A 27,873-nucleotide genomic window follows, 5' to 3' on the forward strand; every position below is an offset into this window, starting at 1 on the left:
GCAAGTTCAATCCCTGGCCTTGCTCAGTGGGTTAACGATCCGGCGTTGCCGTGAGCTGTGGTGTAGGTTGCAGACTCGGCTCGGATCCCGAGTTGCCGTGGCTCTGGCGTAGGCTGGCGGCTACAGCTCTGATTCAACCCCTAGCCTGGGAACCTCCATATGCCGAGGGAGCGGCCCAAGAAATGGCAAAAAGACCAAAAAAAAAAAAAAAAATCAGCGAAGGTAACCTTTGATCCTCAGGTATCCCATTTTAGAGATGAGACTACTGAAACTCAAAGGAGTTCAGAAAGATGTCTGACCTCACATAGAGCAGTGGTGCCCTGATATAAGCCTGGAATTTCAGCCCCAAAGCCCACGCTGCTTTTCCACGTGATAAGACCCCAACACAGCTTAAAGATTAAGCTGGACTCCCTCCCATGAGCCTAGAACAAGGTACTTGGTATATGAACACTTTCTAGGATCAGCAGAATATTGGGGATTTCCTTTATTCCTGGCTCATTTTTCCTGAAGACACAAAATATTCTTTCTCTGCATCTGAGACTGGACAGTATTCCTGCCTTCCTAAGTAAACGTTTATCCAGCTAGTGCTTAAAGTTTCCTTGGAGCCAAGTCCAAAGAGCAGGGGCTTCTATTTGCGTCCCCAAATCCCCAAATACTTAACAAAATGAAAGCTAGTGTTTGAGTACAAAAGGCTAAGTAAGCCTTAGCTCACCCGTTTTCAGGGGGAAAAAAAACAACCAGGTTTTTTTCTTCTGTATCTCTGTTACTGTCACACAGAACACTTACAACCTTCTGACATTAGATGTATTCGGTAGGGCATGTGCCCTCCACCCATGCAATTTTCTGCCACACCAGCTGGGTGCTTTACAATTTAAGTCGGGATTTGGGGGGTTTTTGTGGGGTTTTTTTCGTTTTTTTTTTTTTTTTTTTTTTGCCATGCCCACAGCATGTGGAAGTTCCTGGGCCAGGGATCAAACCGGTGCCACATCAGCAATCCAAGCTGCTGCATGACAACACCAGATCCTTAACCTGCTGCACCACAAGGCAACTCCAATTTAACGCAATTCTGACACTATCTACCTGGAGTTAGCATCAGATTCAACAGGTTAAGGGCTCAGTCCCACAAGACTGCCCCCACCCTCACTTCAGACACCAAGAGCAAGTCCAGGTTGTTACCTGGGCTTTTGATCAATTGGCTATGAATCTGAGGTTCCCATCACCCCCTCCCTGGGTTCAATTAAGCAATTGCTGGAGCAGCTTACAGAACTCAGGAAAACAGTTACTTAATAAGTTTACTAGTTATTAAGGGATCTGATAAAGGATCCAGATGAACAGCCAGATGAAGAGATACATAGGGTAAGGTCTGAGTGGATCCCAAACACAGGAGTTTCTGTCCCCTTGGAGTTGGGATGTATTTCCATTCTGTTACATGGATGTGTTCACTCACCTAGAATTTTTCCAAACCCCATACTTTTGGGATTTTTATGGAGGCTTCATCACATAGGTTTGATCAATTATTAACTCAATTTCTAGCCCCTCTCCTTGCTCTAGAGAAGTGGGGGGTGGGGCTGAAAATTCCAAGCTTCTCCCTATGGCTTGGTCTTTCTGGTGATCAGGCCCCATCCAGGAGCCCACCCAGACAGAGTAGCTTCATGAGAACAAAAGAAGGGAGTTCCTGTCGTGGCTCAGTGGTTAACGAATCTGACTAGGAACCATGAGGTTTCGGGTTCGATCCCTGGCCTTCCTCAGGGGGTTAAGGATCTGGCGTTGCCATGAGCTGTGGTGTAGGTTGCAGACGCAGCTCGGATCCCCTGTTGCTGTGGCTCTGGCGTAGGCCAGTGGCTACAGCTCCAATTCGACCCCTAGCCTGGGAACCTCCATATGCCGCGGGAGCAGCCCAAGAAAATAGTAAAAATACAAAAAAAAAAAAAAAAGAACAAAAGAAGGCCTTGGTGCTCTTATTCCTTAGGAAATTACAAAGGTTTTAAGAGCTCTGTGCCACGAAGCAGGGGGTGGGGGGGGTGCCCACAGACCAATATGTATCTTTTCCATTATCTCACATCATCCAATCTCCTTAAAACCCCGGGAGGTATGTATAATTATTTTCATTCCACTTCCACAGCTAAGCAAACTGAGAAGTAACATATTTAGTATCACCAGTTTGTCGGCAAAGTAGGGTTAGGTTTTGAACCCAGACAGTCTCAGATTGGTGGCCACTCTTTGAACCACTCCTTGGCTTCCCCGCTACTGCTGTGGAATGTAGGAGGTAGTGGGTTTTGTTCAGCTGAATGTCACATTGCTAAGGCTCCCAGAACAGGGCCAGCTGTAGGATTAGCCACCTCATTCTTCCACGACCTCAGCATAGCCAAGCTATGAGTCATCACCCTCGCTCGGCTAAGCATTAACTTTTCCACTTGAGTAGGCGCCCGTTGACCAACTGGCTTCCCTTTTTAAACTTCAGCACGACCCTGTTCATCGACTCATGCCCAGACCTATGCTGGCTAGTTCTGACTATGATCTTTCTATGCAGCCTCCAGAGCCCTTCACTGGATCTCAGTCTGATGTCATCTCATAGCAGTCCTGATTTCCCCTCCCACTTCCATATTAACCCTACTCACGCTGCCCTTCATCTGACAGAAAGCTCTGAATCCTTCCCTACCCACCCCCCACCCTGGTTACAGGTGACACCATAAAGTAATGGAGAAAAAGAGGAGCCCTGCCAAGGATGTTGAAATTGATGGAAAAAGTGGACAAAGTGGTTTCCAACCACAATTGCAGCTGCTCCCTCTAAATAAATACTGCAGGTGCCAGGCTGTGCATTCTACTGCAGTGTCTCTAAATCCTTACAACAACCCTGAAAGGTAAACATTCTTATCCCCACTTTACAGACTTGGAATTGAGAGAAGCTGCTTAACTTGTCCAAGGTCATGCAGCTAGTAAGGAAACAGAGCCAAATCTGCACCTATGTCTCCCTGGCTTCAAAGCCTGTTTGTTTGCACCGGTGCCTCACTGGAAACTGTCAGAAATGTTGGAAAAAGAAGATGCACAGAAGTTCCCTCTGTGGCTCAGTGGGTTAAGAACCCAACATAGTGTCCGTGAAGATGTGGGTTCGATCCCCAGCCTCACTCAGTGGGTTAAGGATCTGGTGTTGCCACAAGCTGCTTGGGTCCAGTGTTGCTGTGGCTGCAGCCGTGGCTTGGATTCGATCACTAGCCAGGAACTTCCATATGCTGCAGGTGTGGCCATAAAAAGAAAAAAAGAAAAAAGATGCATGGACACAATATGTGTGACGGGCTTGGTATCCTAGGCAACGGCCATAGGGAAGGTGCAAGGTCAGGTTTCAGGGTATCCTGCAAGTGTCTAAGATGACATGTTCCAAGACACAAGATACTATATCTGCGATTTCTTCTGGAGAAAGAGTTTATTGCTCTCATCAGATTCTCAAATGAGTTAGGACTTTGACAAAGGTTAGGAATTTCTGCCTCTGACAAGCATGAAAGGGCATCATTAATCTCCCTGCAGATCACCACCACCCTTGTTGCCATAACCAGGGCTTGGGGAAGGGGGTGGAGAACCCAGTCAGGAAGGAGTGAATCTGGACCTTGAGATCATGGCAGGCCTTCCAGAGAGATGGGCAATTGCAAGAGGTCCCAGCAAGCAGGCAAAGCAAGGAGAAAGCAACATATAATGTCGAGAAATTGGGTATGAGGCTTGGGGTAGCCATGAAGGATGGTTCTGAAGCAAGATCCCAGTCTCCTCCCAGTCCTTGAGACTCCAGGCGGGAAACTAAGGTAGGAACAAGAGCTCCAGGGAGGCTGTGGAAAGAGCCAGCACTTGCTCACTTGAACTGAGTCCCAAGCCTGATAGCTGGGAATCAGAGTGTGGAAAGTGATACTGTGAGGCTATCTCAATGCTGAGCCTGGTATGACTGACCCTCCCTCCCCCAGCAGGGCCAGGATTATTCCAGAGTCAGCAGTCAAAGAGTGTGGGAAAGGTCACTTGTTCATTCATTCATTGTCAAACATTTATTAGGTACCTACTATGTGCCAGTAACTGGGGAAACAAAAGAGTGTATTATAGTTCCTGGTCTTAAAACAGTCCATCAATGTAGTTTATGGGCTATTAAATAGAAAAAGCAAATAAATATTTCTGCATGTTTTCACCAAGAACAAAAAGCCCCAAAGTTCCTGCCATGGCTCAGAGGTAAGGAACCTGACTAGTATCCATGAGGACGCGGATTCGATCCCTGGCCTCGTTCAATGGGTTAAAGGATCTGGCCTTGCTGTGTGCTGTGGTGTAGGTCACAGATGTGACTTGGATCCCAAGTTGCTGTCATTGTGGTGTAGGCTGGCAGCTACAGCTCTGATTTGACCCTTAGCCTAAGAACTTCCATATGCAAGTATGGTACAGCCCTAAAAAGACAAAACAAAAAAACAAAAAAAAAAAAACAAAAAAACAGCCCCAACATGCTCTTTCCTGCTTTATTCTCATCTTGGAGTTCCCTTCCATAAGAGGGGGAAATGGAATGATGACTGACCAGGTCAAGCCAAAGGACTTGGATCCACCCATGGAAATGGTCCACTACGTGAGTTCTTCCACAACATTAATCAACTTCCTGTTTCATCCATCCAACAAATAATTCTGAAATACTGGTTGCCAAACACTGAACTGGTCACTGTGGGAGATCAGAGATACCCAAGACATGGTTTCTGCCCCCGGGTGGTCCAGCAGGGAGGTAGATGTGGCCAGAGATGGCTGATACAGAAAGGTGGCTCCAGAGGGGTACAGATGAAGATGCAAATTCAGAGGAAGGAGAGGTGACTTCAGACTGTGGGAACCAGAGGCCTCACTGAGAAAGCAGGGCCTGAGCTGGGGATGGAAGGAAAAATGCAGAGCTGGGAAGAAAAGATTATTCCTGATGGGGGCAGTGTGGTGGGTCAGCCATGGATGAAAAGACAACACTGCACAGCCCAATGGGCTGGAACCACGCGATGTGTAAGGGAGTTGAGTCAACCAGGCTGTGTGGGAAGGTTATGGTCACACCATGAAGCCCTGAATGGCAGACAAAGCTTCCTTTGGCTGATATAAGCCACTTAGGAAGAAGGATGTTAGAAACTGGAGTTCTCTTGTGGTGCAGTGGGTTAAGCATCCAGTGTTGTCACTGCAGCCAGCCACTTGGGTTGCTGCCCAGGAACTTCCACATGCTGTGGGCATAGAGAAAGAAAGAAAGGGAGGGAAGGAGAGAGGGAGAGAGGGAGAGAGGGAGAGAGGGAGAGAGGAAGAGAGGAAGAGAGGAAGGGAGGAAGGGAGGAAGGGAGGAAGGGAGGGACTTTATAACTTCAAGACTACATTATCCAGGAGTTCCCGTCGTGGTGCAGTTGTTAATGAATCTGAGTAGGAACCATGAGGTTTCGGGTTCGATCCCTGGCCTTGCTCAGTGGGTTAAGGATCCGGCGTTGCCATGAGCTGTGATGTAGGTTGAAGACGCGGCTTGGATCCCATATTGCTGTGGCTGTGGCGTGGGCCGTTGGCTACAGCTCTGATTAGACCCCTAGCCTGAGAATCTCTATATGCCGCAGGAGCAGCCCTATAAAAGGCAAAAAGACAAAAAAAAAAACCCCAAAAAACTACATTATCCAATGAGAAAAACCAAGTTGCTCAACAGTGCTCCCATGACATGTTCCCGAACACATGATTCAGCCATACGTTGAGAACGAATCACAGGGGTCAAGTCAACCACAGGTGGGTGGAACTTCTCAAGTGGAACCTCCTGCTGCTCCTAGTACTTGCGCATAATGTTGGCCCTAGTGGTGTTACCCTCTAGGGGGTGTTCACTCCCAGCCAGACATGTGTTAATCCTCCACAAACATCATTTCATTTAATCCTTCTAGCAAGGTGAAGAGTAGGCACCATTCTTAATCCCAATTTGCAAATGAGCAGAGCAAGCCCAGGATGGTTAGATAACCTGGCCAAGATCACAGAGCTAGAAAGAAACCCTCTAACCCAAGACTAATCTAACCCTAACTTCCTATTTCTCTAGCTAATAAGGAAAGATTAAGAAGTTGGCATTAGCTCCTACCTTTCTGGAGAAATCCAGCTCAATCCCTTCCAAGAAGGAGACTCTGATTTTTATCAAAATGTGTACACAGTATATTTTATTGAAAGCCTATTCTCACACAAAAACATGTCAGCCCCCCCCCAAAAGGGCATAAATTCCTATCTTCTCAGCAGCCACAAAGTCATACATTTAGATTATTCAATTATTCAATTCAACCTGTTTGTTTTTTTTTTTTTTAAAAAAAGGTCTCAGTTGCAGGTGCTAACCATCAGATTAAATTACAGGAAACTTCTTCCCCTTCCCACATCCCCTGCCTCCCCCTGTTCCCATCTCTACTGCTATGAAAATGACTATTTCTTTTTTTTGGAAAGGAGTTAAATGCTTTCAACCCAGAACATAATAACTGATTCTAATGCAAAATACACTCTGGACCATGACTCAAAGTATTCTTTGAGACATTTCCTGTTTTTTGATTAGCTACACTTGCTTCTCTCTCAGTTCTGTGAAGGTCACCATTGCAACAATTAACCCTCATGCCAACCTCCCAATAAGGCTTCCTGGAGAAGTGAACAAGCACTCCTGGCCAAGCCTCCACGCCCTCTTCCACAGAACCATTTCCTTTGCTGGTCACCTACCAAACAGCATGCTGAACTCTTATTAAAAAGGAGGGAGGGGAGGTCCCGATGTGGAGCAGTGGGTTAAGATCCGACTGTAGTGGTACGGGTTGCTGCAGAGGCACAAGTTCAATCCCGGGGCCAGAGCAGTGGGTTAAAGAATACAGTGTTGCCAGCTACAGCTCGAATTCAATCCCTGGCCCAGGAACTTCCATATGCCACATGTGTGGCCATTAAAAAAAAAAAAAAGGATAGAAAGAAAAGAAAGGAAAAAGTGAGGAGTTCCCATCACAGCTCAGCAGAAAACAAATCAGATTAGCATCCATGAGAATGAAGGTTCAATCCATGGTCTCGCTCAGTGGGTGAAGGATCCAGAATTGCAGTGAGCTGTGATGTAGGCTGACAGCTGTAGCTCCAAATTGACCCCTAGCCTGGGAACCTCCATATACCACTGGTGTGGCCCTAAAAAAAAAAGGAAAAGGTGAGAGGGACACCATGACTCATTAAGACCGGATTGATACATCCATGCTGAGAGGACGGGAATGATGGTTAATTTTTGTCAACTTCACATGCACCCGCATGTTCACTGCAGCACTATTCACATGGAAACAACCTAAATGTCCACCGACAGATGAATGGATTAAGAAGATGTGGTATATATACACAATGGAATAATAGCCATAAAAAGAACAAAACAATGCTATTCACAGCTATGTGGATGGAACAAGAAACTCTCATACTAAGGGAAGTAAGTCAGAAAGAGAAAGACAAATACCATATGATATCACTTATATCTGGAATCACTTTTCCACAGAAAAGAAAATCATGAACTTGGAGAACAGACTTGTGGTTGTCAAGGGGGAGGGGGAGAGAGTGGGATGGACTGGGAATTGGGGGTTAATAGATGCAAACTATTGCCTTTGGAATGGATAAGCAATGAGATCCTGCTCTATAGCACTGGGAACTATATCTGGTCACTTATGTTGGAGCATGATGGAGGATAATGTGAGAAAAAGAATGTATATATGTATGTGTGACTGGGTCACCTTGCTGTACAGTAGGAAATTGACAGAGCACTATATACTAGCTATGATGGAAAAAATAAAAATCATTAAAAATTTTTTTTGTCACCTTAGCTAAGCTATGGTATCAGTTGTTTGGTCCAACACTAGTCTAGACATTGCCATGAACACTATTTTATAGACGTGATTAATATTTACAACCAATTATCTTTAAGTAAAGCAGATTACTCTCCGTAAGGTGGGTGGGCCTCATCCAAATAGCTGAAGGCCCTAAGAGGAAAAACGGAGGTTTCCTGGAGAAGGATTTCTGCCTCAAGACTGTACCAGAAATCCTGCCCAAGTTTCCAGCCTGCTGACCCGCCCTCTAGATTTCAGACTGCAACATCAGCACTTACTGAATTTCCAGCCTATTGGCCTGCCCCACAAATTTCAGACTTGTCAGTCCCTAGAGTTACATGAGCCCTCCCTTTCTCCTCTATTTCTCTCCATGTGCACACACACACACAGAGACACACACAGACACACACATATCCTACTGGTTCCAGGGAACCAACTGATAACGCCAGGTGCACTTGGAAGTAACAGCAAATACAATTTACAAAAAGTAAATACAGTGGTAACACATTTCACATGCTTCCAAAGATACACCATCTCAGTTGATCCCAACAATCCTGCAGGGAGGACGGTTTTTCTGACTGGACTGTCAAATCAATGAACTCTATTTCTCTGAGCTATTATCTCAGGAAGACATAAGATTCAACCATGGAGCTTGGAGTTCCTCTCATGTGAACTGAATGTAGACTAGGTGATCTCAGAGTTCCCACTGTGGCACAGTGGGTTGATGATTCGGCTTGTCTCTGTGGAGGTGTGGGTTTGATTCCTGGCCCAGTGCAGTGGGTGAAGGATCCTGCAATGCTGCAGCTACAACACAGGTCACAGCTCTGGTTTGGATTTGATCCCTGGCCCAGGAACTTCCATACGCTGCAGGTGCAGCCAAAAAAGAAAGACAAAGATAAAATAAAATTAAAAAAAAAATAGACTGGATGATCTTTAAGTTTTCCTCCAGGTCCAGTAGAACATGTGCCTTATGCAATTCCCCAGTCCTGACTGGTTAGACTGATGTGTTACTGAAATGGTGCCAGGAAAAGTGGGGGTGCAATTTACAAAGTTTCCATAAGTAATTCAGCTCTTTGGTAGACAAAGTAGATCAGTCATGCATCTAAACTTGACCTCCCATTCAGAAATGCTTCTACATCTTCTCCAGGTCCCAGAGAAACATTCACCGACATACACAAAGACACCCATTATTTGGTCTAAAATTTCACAGACACCTCCCACCAAAGCCCTTCCATGCATGGCTGACAATTCTGAACTAGTCACTGTTTCCAGTGCTTCCCACGACTATCTCAGTTCATCTTCCTAAAAACCATAGGAGGTTAACTTCAATTATATGATCATCTCAGTCACAGAAGAAGAAACCAAGACAAGAGGGTAAGCAACTTATCAGAGGTCACACAGCTAGTAAGTGGTGGAGTAAACTCAGGTAGACAGAGACACAGAGCAATTTCGATAACTGGGAGATTGAAACCAGACAGTGACTCCTTAAAGGCTGGGACTGTAGTTTATTAATATTAATCCCCCAGAGTCATTTCTCCATGATTTGAGTGAACTAGACTTGATAAACTAATATAAGTATTACTAAAGTTGCCTTATCGATTAGGTAAGAGAATGAACACAAAGTGCTCAGCACACAGTTCCCAGTGCACAGTAAGCACTAAACCAACAGGGGCTACTATTTCTTCTTACAGCAGCTGAGCAGCACCCGGTGGGGACCCCAGGAGGTTTCCCAGGCTGTGCATCCCTCCCTGGAGGGTGAGGCCCCAGTGACTAAAGGAAGTGCCCAGTGGCCTGGCACAGCCCTGGTGAAGCATTCTCTCATGTGGCTCCATTCCAGGCCTCTAAGGTCTGCCAGAGGCAGCTGGCAAGTGTGTAGTGCTTGCTCCTTCCTGGCAGTAGGCCTGGCAGCTTCCAGCACCTGGAAGAACCTCCACAGGAACTAGGAGGTAGTAAAGGCTCTGGGAAGGGCCAGCAGGAGACTACTCTGCCCTCAGTTCTTGGAGGGACCCAGGGGAGCATGGAGACGGTGGCCCAGCCAGGTAAGTCTTGCTGAAGGAGTGTCTCTGACTTTTTACTTCCTGGCTGGGCTACTGCTCCAGGAAATGTTGCCAAACAAGTTCTAGGGAAAAGTTTTGGCCAAATGGCAACCAGAATACAAAGCGAGGTTGTTTTGTACATTTCTGAAACAGTCACTGATATCACTGATAAAAGGAATGCGGGGACGAAAAGGCAGGCTGGGTTATCGCCCCACTTTCCGCACCCAGTGCCCCAGTGGCCTCAAGACCCACCCCTTCAGGCACACAAACTCTTGAATCAAAACCAGTCCTCAAGAGAGCTGTGGTGAAGCCCAGTCCACCTGAAAGACCCACACAGAATCTACTTCCTAAAAGCTGACCCTGGGATGAGGTCACATCTCACCTCTGCCAACTGCCCGGTCACGGGTGGAAGGAGCCCAGGTGTGCCAGGCACCTGGATCAGCTGCCTTGGCGAGGACTGAACCATGGGCCTCTTTGGATTCTTCATTTATTCTGTGTGTGAGCGTCTACTCCGTGCCGGGCACTTTAAAAACATTCACGTCTAGGAGTTCCCATCGTGGCACAGTGGTTAACGAATCCAACTAGGAACCATGAGGTTGTAGGTTCGATCCCTGGCCTCGCTCAGTGGGTTAAGGATCTGGCGTTGCTGTGAGCTGTGGTGTAAGTCTCAGATGTGGCTTGGATCCCGAATTACTGTGGCTGTGGTGCAGACCATCAGCTATAGCTCCAATTCAACCCCGAGCCTGGGAACCTCCATGTGCTATAGGTGTGGCCCTAAAAAGCAAATAAATAAATAAATACAAATTAAAAAAATAAAAACATTCACTTCTAATCCTTACAAGGGAGGTACTAATATCCCCATTTTGCAGATGTGGAAACTGAGTTTCAGGGATATTAACTGACTTGCCCAAGATCACAGAGCTGAGCTTCAGGCCCAAGCCTGCCTCATTTCCAAACCTGTGCTCTTCCACCTTGGGCTGATGGTGCCAGGCAACCTGACCCATTTTTACCGCTTATCAGCTGGGTGACCCTGGACACTGACTCCAACTCTCTATGCCTAGATTTCTTTATTAATAAATATGGGGACTTAATGCCTAGAAGTCATAGCCCCCAAACTCAGGCTTATAATAATCCATGCACTCTTCTAAGGGCTTTGTATGTTACCTGTTGCTATTATTATCTTTACTTAAGCCCAAAAGCACAAGAAAATTAAGTAGCTTGTCCAGGATCACCTGCTAGTAAGAAACAAAGCCAGAATCTTGATGCAGGTGTCCTGGTCCTAAGACTCAACTTTTCGCATCTCTGACTAGCATGTTTCATGAGACATAATTTTCTAGATACTAAATTAAAGCTGGTACTCAGCAGAGTCACTTTGACACTGCTTGAGGGGACGAGGAGTTCCCAGAGTTTCAAAAGGGCCCCTGGAGGCCTCAGCATCCTGGATAAGGGGATGAAGAAGGCCACCTTGCAGGGTTGTATTGAGGATCAAAGAAGAGAGCACGAAAGTGCCAGAACACAGGGTGCACGTCTACAGGTAACATAACGGGTAGGCTTAGAATCAGTTCATAAATGGCCTCCAACACACAACATGAAGAGGATCCAGTTCCTCTGCCCTCCCTGACTCCAAGAGATAGTATCTGGAGAAAACAGTCACCGAAAACAACTTCAAGAGAAGCACAAAGGACTGAGTCAAAGGCTTGCTAATGCCACCCTGTCCCTCCTGGGCAACAATTTTAGCTGAATTACAACACTCAGCTTCAGACCTTGGTGTCCCATAATGAATAAGCAATCTCTCTTTTTTGCTTGTTAGGGTCGTACATGTGGGATATGGAAGGAAGTTCCCAGGCTAGGGGTCGAATTGGAGCTACAGGTGCCGGCCTATGCCACAGGCACAGCAACGCAGGATCCGAGCCAAGTCTGTGACCTATGCCACAGCTCACAGCAATGCCAGATCCTTAACCCACTGAGGGAGGCCAGGAATCAAACCCGCATCCTCACGGATACTAGTTGGGTTTGTTACCACTGAGCCATTTGATGGGAACTCCAGCAATCTCTTTAAGTTGGATTCTGGCCATGGCTAGCAGTTTAATCCACTGCATTCAGCCCTTCCTCCTACAGTGAGTGTGGCTTTGGCCTTGGGCTCTTGCACAAGTTAAGCTGGTCAGTTGCTGCAGGTATGAGGGAGAGCTGGGAAGTCAGCATGTCCGTGGACAGCTGCTTGTTAGGAGGGGATGGAGGGTAGATTTAATGCAAGAGAGACGCCAAGCATAAAGAAAGCCAGACAGGCACAGTGTGATGCAAAGTGCATGGGACGCAGAGTCTAGGGTCTGGGGTTCTTGTCCTTGCCTCTTCCTGGTCACCCAGCTTAGGCCATTCTTGTTGTCTCTGAGACTCAAAGTCCTCATCTGTGAAATTCATGTAAACAATACCTGCCTTGGACACCTGTCATCGTTGTTGTGAAGAACAAATGCGATCAAGACAAGCTAAAGGCTTTCTACACTGACAGTGCCCTGGGAGGAGGCTCCTTCCTCAGGGCACATCACACATGAGAGGCCACATTAAGGTGGCCAGCACATTGGGAAAAATCAGGGGGCATCTGAAGCCCCAGACAAAGTCTCTGAAGCTAGAGGTGTCTGGCTTAAAAAGGACCACTGCCCCTTTGGCCCTGACACTGGTCTAACCAGATGCCCTCAGGACTGTATTTGTCCAAGGAAAGATCCTGGATTGTCAGCCTTAGAGAGCTTATCCCTAAGCCCAGGAGCACTAACTATCCCAGGGTGGGTCAAATGCAGATGTGGCCAAGGCCCAGCCTCAGGACACAGGGATGTTACAGCTTCAAGAGTGGGTGTGTGAATCCCAGTTCCACCTGGAACCTGCTTTGGGACCTTGAACAAGGCAACCCACCCTCTGCAAAACTTAGCCTCTTCAGCTATAAAATGAAGGACTTCATTTTTTGGTGGGAGTTAAATGAATGAATACATGCAAAGCTTTTGCTGCAAATGCTTTGCTCATCATCAATATAACCTGCAAAAATAATACCTCCTTTCCAGGAGTTTGTTTGTTTGTTTTTGCCTTTGTCTTTTGAGGACCGCACCCTCAGCATATGGAAGTTCCCAGGCTGGGGTCTAATCGGAGCTGTAGCCACCGGCCTACACCACAGCCACAGCAATGCCAGATCTGAGCCAAGTCTGCGACCTATACCACAGCTCATGGCAACGCTGGATCCTTGACCCACTGAGCAAGGCAAGGGATCAAACTCACAACCTAATGGTTCCTAGTCAGATTCATTTCCACCGCGCCACGATGGGAACTCCTCCTTTCCAGGAGTTTAAACTCATTTAACTCTCTCTGAATTCACTCAACTCTTGCTGAATCTACAGCTGGACTATAAGCTGTGTGCAGGCAGCGGCCAAGTCAGGTTTGTTCCCCATTTGACTCAGTGCTGAGCCCACAGCTTGGCAGAGTACACTCTCGACCAATATTTGTTAAATGAGTTTATGCTTGAGAAGAGCAGTAGGAAGAAACAGCAGCAAAAAAGAGGATGGAGAGAGACAGGGACTGTCCAGGGACTGATTTCCAACAATGAGGAAAGGTAAGCAAAAAATAACTTTAAAAAATAATGAATAATAATGAATAAGAGAAGGGATTTTTTTTTAAATTTATAAGCTCTGCTATTAGGATGAAAAGATGATGAACCAAAAAACTAAGAAATGGAGACTCACCCTGTCATTCAAATATTAGGAACTTAATACTTTATTCATTTATTTAATTTATTTTGTCGTTTTAGGGCTGCACCTGAGGCATATGGAGGTTCCCAGTCTAGTGGTAAAATCAGAGCTATAGCCTCTGGCCTACACCACAGCCACAGCAATGCCAGATCCGAGCCATGTCGGCGACCTACACCACAGCTCATGGCAATGCCAGATCCTTAACCCACTCACTTAGTGAGGCCAGGGATCAAACCTGTGACTTCACAGATGCTAGTCAGATTCCTTTCCACTGAGCCATGATGGGTCAGGACCTTAATACTTTACACATAATAAATAAGAGTTGTGGTCTCCACTAATAAAGTGGCTCCTGCTTAACTATCAGGGGAATTGATTCATTGCAAAGTTATGTTGTCTCTGAGCTTCTGAGTCACAGAAAGTCCTAAAGGTTTTCATTACCCTGTGGAAACTCACCCCAGGGGGGCTGGGTTTTGTTCTTTCTTTCTCTTTCTTTCTTTCATTCGTTCGTTCTTTCGTTCTTTCTTTCTTTTCCTTGTTATTCTTTTGTTCTTGGTACTTGTTCTTTCTCTTTCAGACTGGGTCCAGATGATCCCAGCACATGGAACAACTCAATCCATTCAAAGTGAGGAGGAAGGGTTCATAATTTGACTTGGCTGTCTTAAGCACACATTATGTTTTATCTCTGCAGCCATGATGACCTCCAGGAAGACACACAGAGGCTCTGGAATCAGGGAGTCCTGAGTTGCACCCTGACCCGAACCTGCCTCAGTTTCCTCATGGGTAAAATGAAGATCATAACAAGGCCCACTTCCTAAAAAGACCGTGAGGACTAAATCAGATAATGCATGCGGGTATGAGCATAGCGTGTGAATTTAGTAAATGGTGGGGGTACAGTATACAGTTGTTACCATGCCAACATCTCCAGAAGGCCTAAGTACCAACAATCACTTAAAGCATTTTCCATGTGTTTTTGTTTTCTCAATTATTCTCTGAGGTCGGGACTATTATCCACTCCAGGCAACAGTGAGTGAGAGGACGTTGTGGATGCTTAACCCCTGTGGCTGTTCTCCTACTCTCTGGGTGGTCCAGTACGGTCATTGATAACTTTATGTGTCCATGTCTACTGAAAGTGATTTAAATTCAATAATATTAATAATTCAATTCATCAAGTCACACTGGCTGCATTTCAGTGATCAGTATCCACAGGTGGCTAGAGGCCATCATAGTGGACAGGGCAGATCTTGAATATCCCCTCCATCATAGAAAGTTCAGTCTATGTGAGTGACCTATATGAGTGTCCATCACTATGTGACATGTCTATGTGAGTGTCCATCAGACACTCTGCTCTAAATAATTGAGCACACGGTAGCCACACAAATAAATGACTAATGCATTTTTTAAAAATTTATCCCCCGCCCCTTTTATTGGCTGTGCCCACAGCATGCAAAAATACCTGGGCTAGGGATTGAACCCGAACCACAGCTGAAACCAGAGCCACAGTACTAACAACACTGGATCCTTAACCCGCTGGGCTGCTAGCGAACTCCTGAATTTTTTTTAAAAATTAGTAAAATAATCTGTTTTCTTTTCACCAAAATGACTAGTTGTTTTGACAAAATACGAACATCATCTAGACTTCTTTTCTAGACTTGTAGTTTCACTTTCTAAAAGGAGAACAGTTTCTGCATCAATTATCTTCATCCAATTTGCAAACTTTTTTTTGCTTTTTGCTTTTTAGAGCTGCACCCATGGCACATGGAAATTCCTAGGCTAGGGATCGAATCAGAGCAACAGCTGCCAGCCTACACTATAGCCATAGCAACACCAGATCCAAGGTGCGTCTGCAATCTACACCACAGCTCACAGCAACACCAGATCCTTAACCCACTGAGCGAGGCCAGGGATCGAACCCACATCCTCATGGATCCTAGTTGGGTTCATTAACCACTGAGCCACAAAGGGAACTCCCTGAAAACTTTTTATTTCCTGAGTCCCTAACCTAGCCAACTAATTTTTCATTTTGCAATGTGCAAAGAGAGGCAGACTTCAAGAGGCGAGGTACAGATAAATATCTATTTTTAATTCAGATACCTTAAATATATCATCTCATTTGACTTTTATAACCTTCAAGGGTAGGTCTTATACCTACCTCAGAGCTAGGAAAACTGAGATTCAGAGAGGTTTCTTCCATTAATTAGACCAATGCTCTAATGTCAAGGTCAGAGGCAGGCTAGGGTTCCCCAGCCTTCCAGCTTCCTATGAGATGCAGCTTAATGGAGCCCAAAGAGCATGTGGAAACCCTGAAGTCCTAAATACTCAAGACCAGTTTTGTAGTTTGTGGGCATGGCGATACGGTTTCATTTGGTCCTATCTGGTCCCCTTTGAACTGTGAGACCTTGAACTGAATGAATGAAGGGAGGAGTATCATTTATTAGTCATCTACTATCTGCCGGGCATTGAACTAGATGCTAGAGAAAGAGACATGGTCCCTGCCATTATGAAGCTTCCAATCTGATGGAGGAAGCAGAGAGAAATCAACTAAGAGAGAAAATACATAAGTACGTGTTCCAATAGGTGCCATGAAGGAGTACAGGATGTTGGGTGAAAGAATTAAAGGGCTCCTGATCGAGGGCTACTCTGACCTCCCAGGATGTGCTTCTGGGAGAAGCAGGCTGGTCTCTGGTTCCAGCCTTGCCCTAGGGAGCCCAAGCCAACTGGAAGACCTGGTACTGAATGAGATCACTTGCCTTCCTCTGCTGTGGCTCCTACAATAACCTTGGCTACACAGACCTCACAAGGCCAGGGCTTCAGTGGCTGAGTGGCCACCAGGCTCTCAGGCTGCTGCTGGGCCCCTGCCAGGATGGCTTCTGGTCACAGGAGGGCTGCCTCTTGCTGGCCACTGAGGCTGCAGAATCACTGAAGTGATTCTATTTTTTTTTTTTTTTTTAAGAGCTGCACCTGCTGCATATGGAAGTTCCCAGGCTAGGGGTGAAATTAAAGCTGCATCTGCCAGCCTATGCCACAGCCACAGCAATGCCAGATCTGAGCTGAGTCTGAGACCTACACCACAGCTCACCACAACGCTGGATCCTTAACCCACTGAGCGAGGCCAGGGATCAAACCCGCATCCTTATGGTTACTAGTTGGGCTCATTACTGCTGAGCCACAAATGGGAACTTCCCACTTCAGTGATTCTCATTTTGAGTTAATGAGGCAAGTGTGAGCTGAATATCCAAGTCAAGAGAGATTTGCTAACAATCTACCCATTAGGGTAACTATTAACTCCAAGCAAACAAACAAACAAATTAAAAAATCAGAAATTAACAAGTGGTAGTGAAGACTGGAAACTTTTTGCACTGTTGGTGGGAATGCAAAATAGTGCAGCTACAATGGAAAACAGTATGGTGGTATCTCAAAAAATCAAACACAGAAAAAAAAATTTAAACACAGAATTACCAAATGATCCAGCAATTCCACTTCTAGATATAAACTTGAAAGAACTAAAAGCAGGAACTCAAACAGTATTTGCACACCCAAGTTCATAGCTTGATTCACAATAGCTGAAAGGTTGAAGCAACTTAAGAGTCCACTGACAGATGAATGGACAAACAAAATGTGGTGTAGACATGCAATGGAGTATTAGCCTTAAAAAGGAAAGGGATTCTGACACATGCTATGACATAGATAAAACTTGAAGACATTATGCCAAGTGAAATAAATAAGCCTGTCACAAAAGGACAAATATTGCATAATTCCACCCATATGAGGTACTCAAGAGCAGTCAAACTCATAGAGACCAAACGTAAAATGACAGTTGCCAGGGGCTGAGGGTAGGGGAAAATGGGGAGTTATTATTTAATGAGTATGGAGTTTGTTTGGGAAGATGAAAAAGTGAACAATGTGAAAGTACTTTATGCCTTTCAACTGTACCTTTAAAAATGGTTTAAAAGATAAATTTTATGCTATGTTCATTAGATCACAATTAAAAGAAAAAAAAAAAGAAGCTGCTATGTGCCTTGTTGAGAGGCTATGATGTACTCTCACACATGAATCAGACATGGCTCTGCCTTCAAGCTGCTTGGGTGCCATCGCCAAAGGGCATCTCATTTATCCATGTAAGCCTGGGCAACACCTCAGATGTCCCCCAGGGTTCTGTAGGTTCCCCGAGCAATGGGGAAGGAGTAGAGCATAAAAGGGGCAAGAAATCAGCATTTGCCACATAGCTACTATGTGCCAGGCACTATGATAATGTTTTAGATACTTTATCACTGTTGATCCTTGTAATATCCCTGTAAGGTCATATAATTCTCCCCACTTTATAGGCGAGTAAACAAAGGCTCAAAAATATAGCTGCCCCAGAGATCTAGCTCCTAGTGATAAAGTCAAGAGAAGACACTTAGGTTCTGCTCAGTCCAAAGCTCATCCCTTTTCACATACGGCGTTCATTTCGGAAGGAAGGGGGCCCCTTAACAGAGGGGCACGGGTCAGGTCAGATTACACCTTAAAGACGGACAGAAGTAGGTCTAATCCCCAAAATGGAGGGAGCTAAGCAGGATGGTTCATGTTTTGAGCCCTCAGAAGTTTACCTTGTGCCTCAGACGCATCTGAGATCCCCGCTGGGTCTCTCCGGGGCGGCTGTATCCCTTGGCACAGCTGATTGGGCCAGGGGTGAACACCTGACCAAAACTGAACCAATTGGAGCCTTCCTCTCAAGAATCACAATTAAGAGACACAGGTGCTGTAGCAGGTGTGAAGTCAGGACCAAGTCACCTCCATGGTAACCCAGAGCCCAATGCAAGCTGCTTACTGCAAAGGAGCAGAGGTAAGGGTTCCCACTGATGCAGCCGAAGTGCAGAGAGGAAATGGATGCATGTGCGGGGAGGGGCAGAGGCCTGAGGCCCGCAACCCTGGGCGGGTATCGGGCTGGGGGGGGGGTGCAGTAAACACCTCCCCATGCGACCAGATTCTGGCTTCTCCCAGGGCCATGATTGTATTCTGGAAAATTTCTAACTTTAGGGGCAAACTTGCACAAACCTGAGTTCCTTGCCATTAAACAACAGCTATCATGACATTTTACCCCTCAAATGGGACAACCCGGTTGAACCTTGTGTGAGTGAGACCACAGCTCAGCTTGGTTAAGGAAAAGCTCCCTGTTTGGCTTTGGGGAGAAGAGCAAAATATGTCTTTTGTGTCACTTGCTATTCCTGTGCCTTTCTTCTACCTCTTCCTGACCTCCCTCTCCAGTCTCAGGTAGCTAAAGCTCAGGCTGGCCTCTGGCAGCACCACCCCACCCAGCCTTCTGGGGGTCCCATTTCACAGAAGACTGTGGAGAAGGATGGCCCAATTAGCCTGCCCTGTGAGGTCTTCTTATTAATTTAATTGAATCGAGCTGCTTCCTTAGTATCTTCTACGTTAGTTCCTTCCTTCTCATTCTGGCCCTGAAATAAGCCCCCTCTGCCCTGGAAAGCATTTGCCTCAACTAGTAAACCACGACTAGAACTAACTAACTGACTAGAACCAATCTGTCCATAAGTGGCTTCCAACTGATTTATGAGTCAGGGGCAATCCCAATCACACCAGGTTACTCCTCTGTAATCCTCCATGGCTCCCTGGCCTTTTTTGTGCTGTTCCGAACCTGAAATGTCTTTCTTTTCATTATTTCTGTCAAATTTCCACTCGTCTTTTTTTTTTTTTTTTTTTTTTTTTTAGGGCCATACTTGCAGCATGTGGAAGTTCCCAGGCTAAGTAAGGGTCGAATCGGAGCTGTAGCCACTGGCCTCTGCCACAGACACAGCAACGCCAGATCTGAGCCACATCTGTGAGCTACACCACAGCTCACGGCAACGCCAGATCCCCGACCCATGGAGCAAGGCCAGGGATCGAACCTGCATCCTCACGGATACTAGTGGGATTCATTTGCACTGTGCCATAACAGGAACTCCCTCCACTCATCTTTTAAAACTAACTCAAGTGACATCTTCTCCATGAAGCTTTTCACACTTCCATCTGCTTAGGCATTGTCATTTTTGCATGCCTATTCTGGTTTGTAACTCATTCTTGTGTTTTAACCAGTTGGTTCCCTAAGCCTAAGGACCAAAGCTAACGTTATACGTATTTTTCTAGACTTGACTCCTGATATACTGTCTGCACATTTTAAGGCTCTATAAAAGCAAATGTTACCACATAGGAAAGGAAATTTAGGGATTGCCCGTATGTGCAAATTCACATATGTATTCATTTAATCTTCAAACACCTCTGCAACATAGGAGATATTATTAAGAACCTGAAATTGAAGATTTTAATTCACTAGCTCATGAGTATTTCTGAAGTCAGAGGCAAGAATTGGGATCCTCATTCCTAGGCCTCCCTGGCTCCAAAGCCCAAGGCCTGTGCGCCCTCATGTCCAATAGGTTTTATATCCTGATGCTTAAAGCCAAGCCAGCTGATAAGGCTTAAAGTGTCAGAGGCTTAAAGCAGCTGTTTCTGAGTGAAAACTCTACTCACACCCATTCAAAGCACATCCCGGCTCAACAGAACAGCTGTTCAGTAGAAATTACAAAGCAGATAAGGTGACCGATGACATATCATGATACATGCATTATGCATTATAGACCACTGAATGTTTCATGTATAAATTTTTAACGTTAAAAACTGGCAACTTCACATTTTCCTTGCCAGGATCAAGAATGCAAAAAGTAGGGAGTTCCCACTGTGGCTCAGCAAGTTACGAACCTACTATCCATGCAGATACAGGTTCGATCCCTGGCCTTGCTCAGTGGGTTAAGGAACAGGTGTTGCTGTGAGCTGCAGTGTAGGTTCGGATCCCACACTGATGTGGCTGTGGTGGAAGCCAACAGCTACCAGCTCTGATGTGACCCCTAGCCTGGGAACTTCTATATGCTGTAGGTGCAGCCCTAAAACAAAAAACAAACAACAGCAAAAAAGAATGCAAAAAGGAATACAAGGCCAATTTGCCCCTGGGTAGGAGGTGCTGGGGACTCAGTGTCCAGAAATGTGTGAACTGGCCCTTTGCCAAGCCTCATCCACAAAGCACCTGAGAGAATATTAAGTGTAATTCTTCCCTAAAGATGGGAGAATGGTGGACTTCTGATGGTTCATTTCAGGGCCAAGGATCAATGACGTTATAGCAATAAGATGTCTCAGATCTCCTGCCAATTTGTTATTTGCAGGGTCAACTTTTTCCTATTTTTTCTTTTTAGGGTTGCACCTGAAGCATATGGAAGTTCCCAGCTAGGGGCTGAATTGGAGCTGTAGCTGCCGGCCTACGCCACAGGCACAGCAACTCGGGATCCAAGCCACATCTTTGATGTACACCACAGCTCATGGAAATGCCGGATCCTTAACCCACTGAGCAAGGTCAGAGATTGAACCCACATCCTCATGGATACTAGTCAGGTTCATTACCTCTGAGCCACAGCGGGAACTCCCAGGGTCGACCTTTAAAACATATATATTCAACATCAGCAACGTCCTATATGGTGCAGGGATATAAAAACCCATGCCTTCTTGGCAGAGCCAAGTGCCATGGGGATGGAGAAAGTCATCAGTACACCCAAACTGGACAAAGACCAGCACCCCTGGACACGCCTCAAGGGCATGCACTTAAGATATAAGATTTGTTGTGGAGGAGCAAAACAAGTCACACGGATTCATTTTTTAAGCTGTGGCTTTGTAAATGATGGAGAGCCTATAAAATGTGCCTTTGGGAACTGTACCTTTCAGAGCTCCCACGCCTCGATAGGGTGGTACCCCTTTCCTCTAGTGAGTCTCCAAACCCTGTTTTCACAGAATGATGGGAATGACTCAGTAGATTAAACCCTTCTGCCTTTCAGAGTATATTGTACAAATAATACAGCAGTTCTACAGTTGTACCAACACGGCATGGTTGTCAGTTTGAGCTGGTGAGAACCTTTTTGACTGGTCCTACCTATGGGAGTCACTGTGTGGGCCCCTCAGCAGGTGCCTTCACAGATGATAGTGCATGGGACCCACTGGATCTTTCCCCCATAACACTTCACTATTCTTAAATGGAAACTCATAGCTTTTCTGCTTACTTAAAAGGCTATTTTTTAAGTTCAACTCTTTTCAGACTTTCAAATAGCAAAGTAGTTTTTACTTAAAAATAGAGAAGTGTCTATTGCATAAATCACAGCCTCCAGGGATCTCCACAGATCTGCTTCCTTTCAGATAAGCCATTGGAGGACCATTTTTCAAAAGAGGGACAAAGGATTCTCAGAGAGGTCAAGTGCTTTGCTCAAGATGACAGAGTTGATGTGCTCATTGCAGGGATCCTAGAAATACCTAGGATACCACTCCAGAAACGTGTCTAGATGAAATAACAGGTATCTGGGAAAATAAGTAAAAACATGACAATTCTTTGATGACCACCCAGCCTACAGCAGTAAACATTCCAAAAAGACCACAAAGATCTACACAATACCATAAATGAGAGAAAATTCTGGCTAATGGAATGGGACATCATGATAAGGAATAAGAAAACTGTTAGAGTTGCACAGTTACGCTCCTTAGTAGTGGAATGTCTCAGGTGAACAGTGTTGCCACATTGTAAAAGTACAACATGAAACTGTGCAAGAAAATTTCCTCTCAGTCAGTCTTTTCAAGAGATTTGACACAAAGGCCAGAGATGAGCCAAACAGAAGTCAATGGCAATATTCACCAAAACCATCTTTAAATGAAAAGCCAAGAAACACACAGAGAATCTGTCCTTCAGAAATGCACACATTCACAAAGATATTCAGCATAAGGATGTCCACTGCTGCCTCATTGCTAACACAGAGTAGTTGAAACAACTTAAAGTCTTTAGCAGAAAGTCAGAAAGAATTCAAATCAGACTGTTCAGAGTGGTTACCCCTAGGTAGCAAGAGTGAGGAAAGAGAAAATGGAGGCACATGGTGAGAATTTTCACTTTTTAGTTGTATATATCCTTCCAGATTATTAGCTGGTTTTGTTTCCACATGCATAAATGTTTTATTAAAATTGTTACAATATTTTTTAAGAATTTTAAAAGATCTGGGGGAATAACAGTCTGAAAAAATTGTACACAGAAGCTTTCTTTGGTACTTCCTTGATCCTCTTGATCCTCCGTTACAGCTTTTTACATCTTTTTTTTTTTTTTTTTTTGTCTTTTGTCTTTTTAGGGCCACACCCTTGGCATATGGAGGTTCCCAGGCTAGGGGTCAAATTGGACATGTAGCCGCCGGCCTACAGCACAGCCACAGCAATGCCAGATCTGAGCCATATCTGCAACCTACATCACAGCTCGCGGCAACACTGGATCCTTAACCCACTGAGCAAGGCCAAGGATCGAACCCGAAACCTCACAGTTCCTAGTCAGATTTGTTTCCACCGTGCCACGATGGGAAATCTGGCTTTTTACATCTTAATCTCCCCACTTTCCCTCTGCATCTGGCTTTGCTCCATTCCCACTGATGGACATATGATGGTATCAGGAGCCTCAGTTTTGTCAGAAATTAATGTTACTTAATTTTACCCAGTGCTCAAAATTGGAAGGTACATCTGGAAAGGGGTTTAAACCACTAGAATAGATTGAAAGCAAGAAAAGTACTATATTCATAACTATGACTGCCTCAGGCAGCACCTTCTACATCATGCTAAACGCAGGTGTTCAATACATGGAATGGTAAAATTATAGAACCTTAAAGATGGAACAAATCTCAAGGAGATCAAATTCCCATCTTCCCACAGCTGAGAAATTTGAGACGTGGCTGGTTAAATCTGGCTCATCGGCTATTTTGTCAACACCAGCCAGAGTCCAGATGTTCCTACTCTGAGCAGAGTTGTTTCTTCCATTAGGTTGCTTGTCAGATTAATAAATGAATGAATTTACCACTCAATTTATATAACCAAAGGAGACTGGAAAAGAGACTGAAGTTAAATAATCTAGTAAATGTAAGGGTTTAGATAGCCTATATTTGTCCACTTGAACTAAAGTTTTCCACCTTCAATTGAGTATTTATGTTCATAGCCTTAGGCAGATATACTTTAGTAATTAAAAATTTTTGACCAATGCATATACACTCCAGACAAATAACAAGTCAGATTTCAATATACTGTTAAATTCTAATTCCTTTATAATCTATATGACTTGCCTCAAATAAATATATATTAACAGATTGAACCCAACATATTTTTTCATGTCTTTACATGTCAAACTTTTAGTGCTAATTCCTGATTTTATAGCTGCTTCAAGAAAATAATTAAAAAAAAAAAAAAAGATTTACAAAACCACAGTGAGCTATCACCTCACGCCTATCAGAATGGCTATTATCAAAAAGGCAAGAAATAGCAAATGTTGAGGAGGGTGTGGAGAAAAGGGAACCCTCATACACTGTTGGTGGGGATGTAAATTAGTGCAGCCACTGTGGAAAACAGTGCAGAGGTTCCTCAAAGATTAAGAATATATCTACCATAGGAGTTCCTGTCATGGCTCAGTGGTTAACAAATCCAACTAGGAGCCATGAGGTTTCCGATTCGATCCCTGGCCTCGCTCACTGGGTTAAGGATCCGGCGTTGCCTTGAGCTGTGGTGTAGGTCACAGACTTGGCTCAGATCTGGCGTTGCTGTGGCCGTGGTGTAGGCCAGTGGCTACAGCTCCAATTAGACCCCTAGCCTGGGAACCTCCGTATGCCACAGGAGCAGCCCTAGAAAAGGCAAAAAGACAAAAAAAAAAAAAAAAAAAGAAAAAAAAAAGAATATATCTACCATATACTTCAGCTATCCCTCTTCTGGGTGTTTATCCAAAAAATACAAAAACACTAATTTGAAAAGAAATGTGCACCCTATGTTCACTGCAGTATTATTCACGATAGTCAAGGTATGAAAACAATTTACATGCCCATCAATGGATGAATGGATAAAGAAGATGTGGTATGTATATGCAATAGAATACTACTTATCAATTAAAAAAAAGTTAAAAATATTGAAGTTCCCATTGTGGTGCAGCAGAAAAAAATCTGACTAGTATCCATGAGGATGTGGGTTAAATCCCTGACTTTGCTCAGTTGATCAGGGCATTGCTGCGGCTGTGGCAGAGGCCAGCAGCTGTAGTAGCTCTACTACAACCCCTAGCCCGGGAACTTCCATATGCTGTGGGTGCAGCCCTAAAAAGAAAAGAAAAAAAAAAAAAAAAGGAATCTTGCCATTGCAACACCGTGGTATTATGCTAAATGAAATAAGTTAGACAGAGAAAGACGAATACCCGATGATTTCACTCACATGTGGAATATGAAAAACCAACAAATTAAACCAAACTAACCATGTAGATACAGAGAACAGAGGAGGAGTGGGGAAGAGGGTAAAATGGGCAAAGGGGATAAACTGTGTGGTGAAGGATGGAAACTAAATTTTTTGTGGTGTGCATGCTGTAGTGTATACAGAAGCAGAAATACAACGTTGTATACATGAAGCTTATAAAATGTTTTAACCAATGTTACCTCAATAAAAATAAAATCAAAAATTAAAAAGAGAAAAAGGTTTTTTTATTTGGCCATGCCCACAAAACGTGAAAATTCCCGGGCCAGGGACTGAACCTTCACCACAGCAATAGCAATGCCAGGTCCTTAACCACTAGACCACTAGGGAGCTCCAGAGAAAAGGATTTTTAGAAAGAATACATGCAAAGGAACTCTGATGTAACATGACTACATGATATTCACTAAGCAGATTCTCAAACCACACTGTCCTTTAAGAATCCAGCTTTTAGGAGTTTCCACCGTGATGTAATGGGTTAAAAAATCTGACTGCGGCAGCTTGGGTTTCTGCAGAGGCAGGGCTTCAATCCTTGCCTGGCCCAGTGGGTTAAAGGATCCAGCACTGATGCAGCTACACCGTAAATTTAGTCCCTGGACCAGGAACTTCCATATGGCTTGGGTGTGGCCATTAAAAAAAAAAAAATCCAACTTTTGTCCCCCAAATCTTTTTTTTTAAACTAAACAGCCATTTAACATCTTTGAGTTTTGTTTTTTTTTTCCTTGCATTTTTCAACTCATCTCATAGGGAGAGATTTGAGAAAAGGAATAAAGATAAAATGGACAAAAGAAAAGAGAAAGGCACATGTTTACTAAGAAACTGGAAGGGAGTAGTTTCCTGGAGGAAAAGAAAAGTGTGGCAAGGTGTGGTCAGGAACAGCATGCCCGTCAAGGCTCCCACTTTCTTTGCCCTCTCCTCTCATTCTTTGTCCATCCCTACTGCCAAAAAGTTAACTAGCAATCTTACCAGTAACCTTTTGCAAACAGAAAATGATAACGCTCCTAAATTCAGATTTAGATGCACCACTCCAGCCCAAGTGGAATCACTACAATGCATGGGCGTATGCCATCACACCCTCCAGTCCTGTCCCCCTCCATCACATCAAATGTCATGAAAAATAACCTGTTGGGATTACAAAGGCCTTTTAAAGACAACCTAGTCTAAAGTCCGCTCACCTGTGTTGCAGAAAAGAAAACTGACATCCAGAGAAATGAAGTCACTTGCCCAAGTCATTGAGCAAGTCCAAACTAGATACCCAAACTGCAGACTTGCATTGTTCAAGCTCTACGAGCAGTTTAAAAGCTACAGAACATACGAAAAATACCCAACTTTGGAGAGATGAAGAACAATTACAAAAAGGCACAAAAGAACATGAAAACAAACCAAAATAATTTTGCTCCACCTCCCAGAAACTCAGACACAATAAAAGCAGCAGGGGGCTGTTTTACAGAGCAGTAATACCTCGGAAAGTTTAATTGGCTTTTTTTTCCTTTACTCATTTCTCACAGGCAAAGGCAATAAAAATGCACACAAGACTGCTGAAACTCTTACTCTGAACCAACGCAGACCTTTTTGGTACCTGAATTTGGAGATTAACAAATAAATCTTTCCTTCAGAAATCACAGAGCCCTGGGGAAAATTAAATGCCTTCCAGAGAAATGGTCCTCTCCCCTGACCTGCACAGGTAACAAACTCCAGCTAAAGCCGCAGAGACTTTTATAATTCACCTATACGCTGACTTTCAAAGAATGGGACCCAAGAAACTAACATTCCCAAAGGGCACTGGAGAAAAAGAATGCTTTTCCTTACCTTTAAAAATAACAGAAACAATAGGATCCGGTTTTCCAAATTTCGTTTTAGGGATGTTGCTGGCAGATTCCACAATCACTCGAAGCATGGCTCTCGATGGGCAAAAAGCAAGTTTCAGCAACGAAGTTCAGAGCAAGTTTCAGCAATGAAGTTAGGAAGACCTGGGCGCTGGGGCTCCGGGCTGCGCCGCCCGGGGAGAGAAGGCGGGGGAAGACTTCTCCGGCGAAGGGGGAAGGAGAGGCGATGGGTGGGTCTCTGACGGATTATTTACTGAAGGTTACGTGTAAACTGATATCCAAAGGCAGCGCCGCAGGCACCTACTTAAGAATTCGAGAAATGTGGAAGTGAACGGGACAAAACCTCAACTAAGAACAACTACGGGCAACAAATGAAACTGAAAAGGGTTCGGAGCTGATAAACGTGGACAGGTCAGGAGACCCCTGAGACCCTGCCGCTAAAAGCAACAATTCTTGAAGCACCATTAATTGGTTTCCCGTTACCCCTTCCATTCTCTTCTTCTTTTTTTTTTTTTTTTCCATTCTATTCTGAATCTCATGGAGTTTTAAAACTTTAATCGATCCTTTTCTTTTTTTTTCTTTTTCTTTTTTCTTTTACCCTTTCTTCTGTAGTACTGTGGAACACACCCACTCAGCATCAATTTAGAGAATTTTTTTTTTAAGTCAGCTAAAGGGTGCCCCCTATTGTACAGCAGAGAAATAAAAGAGTTTATTTCAAGCAAGCCCAAATCCAGAAGCGGTAATAGTTTACAAAATTGGTGTCTTGGGACTGATCCTTTTCTTTACAAAAGGCCTCAGCATAGGATTTCCTAAAAACTCCTGAAGAGGTGAGAGCTGGGGACCTGAGTGTTCTTGATCCATCCAAACTGCTGGGAATCTTCAGTGAACATGGAGAAGTGACTCCACTCTTTCAGGATCTGAATCCCAGCAGTGTCTTCCTTTCCTTTGTTAAAGGAAAACAAAACAAAACAAAACAAAAAACAATGGCACTTGTTAAAGTGGGTAAAGAAGACTTTAGTGATTAGGTTTAGGAACCACTGCCCTGGAATCTTGCAGTGGAGGGAGAGAGATTGGGCTCAACTCCAAACAGGGCATGGGCAAGTGGGAATTTATAACCCAGAAGCAGGTTGGGGTCAGTGGATAGAAATTACTAGGAGGAAAC

General features: G+C 44.6%; 1 protein-coding gene across 5 annotated transcripts in view; it reads right to left on the minus strand.

Annotated features, from left to right (window-relative positions):
- MYOF (myoferlin) overlaps positions 1–27,179 on the minus strand; it is a 170,699-nt gene extending 143,520 nt beyond the window's left edge. For 2 of the 5 annotated variants that reach the window (XM_021073854.1, XM_021073852.1), the window contains exon 1: positions 26,695–27,179. In XM_021073854.1, the coding sequence (XP_020929513.1) occupies positions 26,695–26,782 (88 nt within the window). In that variant the 5' untranslated portion in view covers positions 26,783–27,179. Of the gene's footprint in view, positions 1–26,060; positions 26,221–26,694 lie in introns of those variants that run through there. The other 3 variants (XM_021073856.1, XM_021073855.1, XM_021073853.1) reach the window with 3 other exon arrangements.

This window comes from Sus scrofa, chromosome 14 (assembly GCF_000003025.6).
Source record: "Sus scrofa isolate TJ Tabasco breed Duroc chromosome 14, Sscrofa11.1, whole genome shotgun sequence".
NCBI classification, from domain to species: domain Eukaryota; kingdom Metazoa; phylum Chordata; class Mammalia; order Artiodactyla; family Suidae; genus Sus; species Sus scrofa.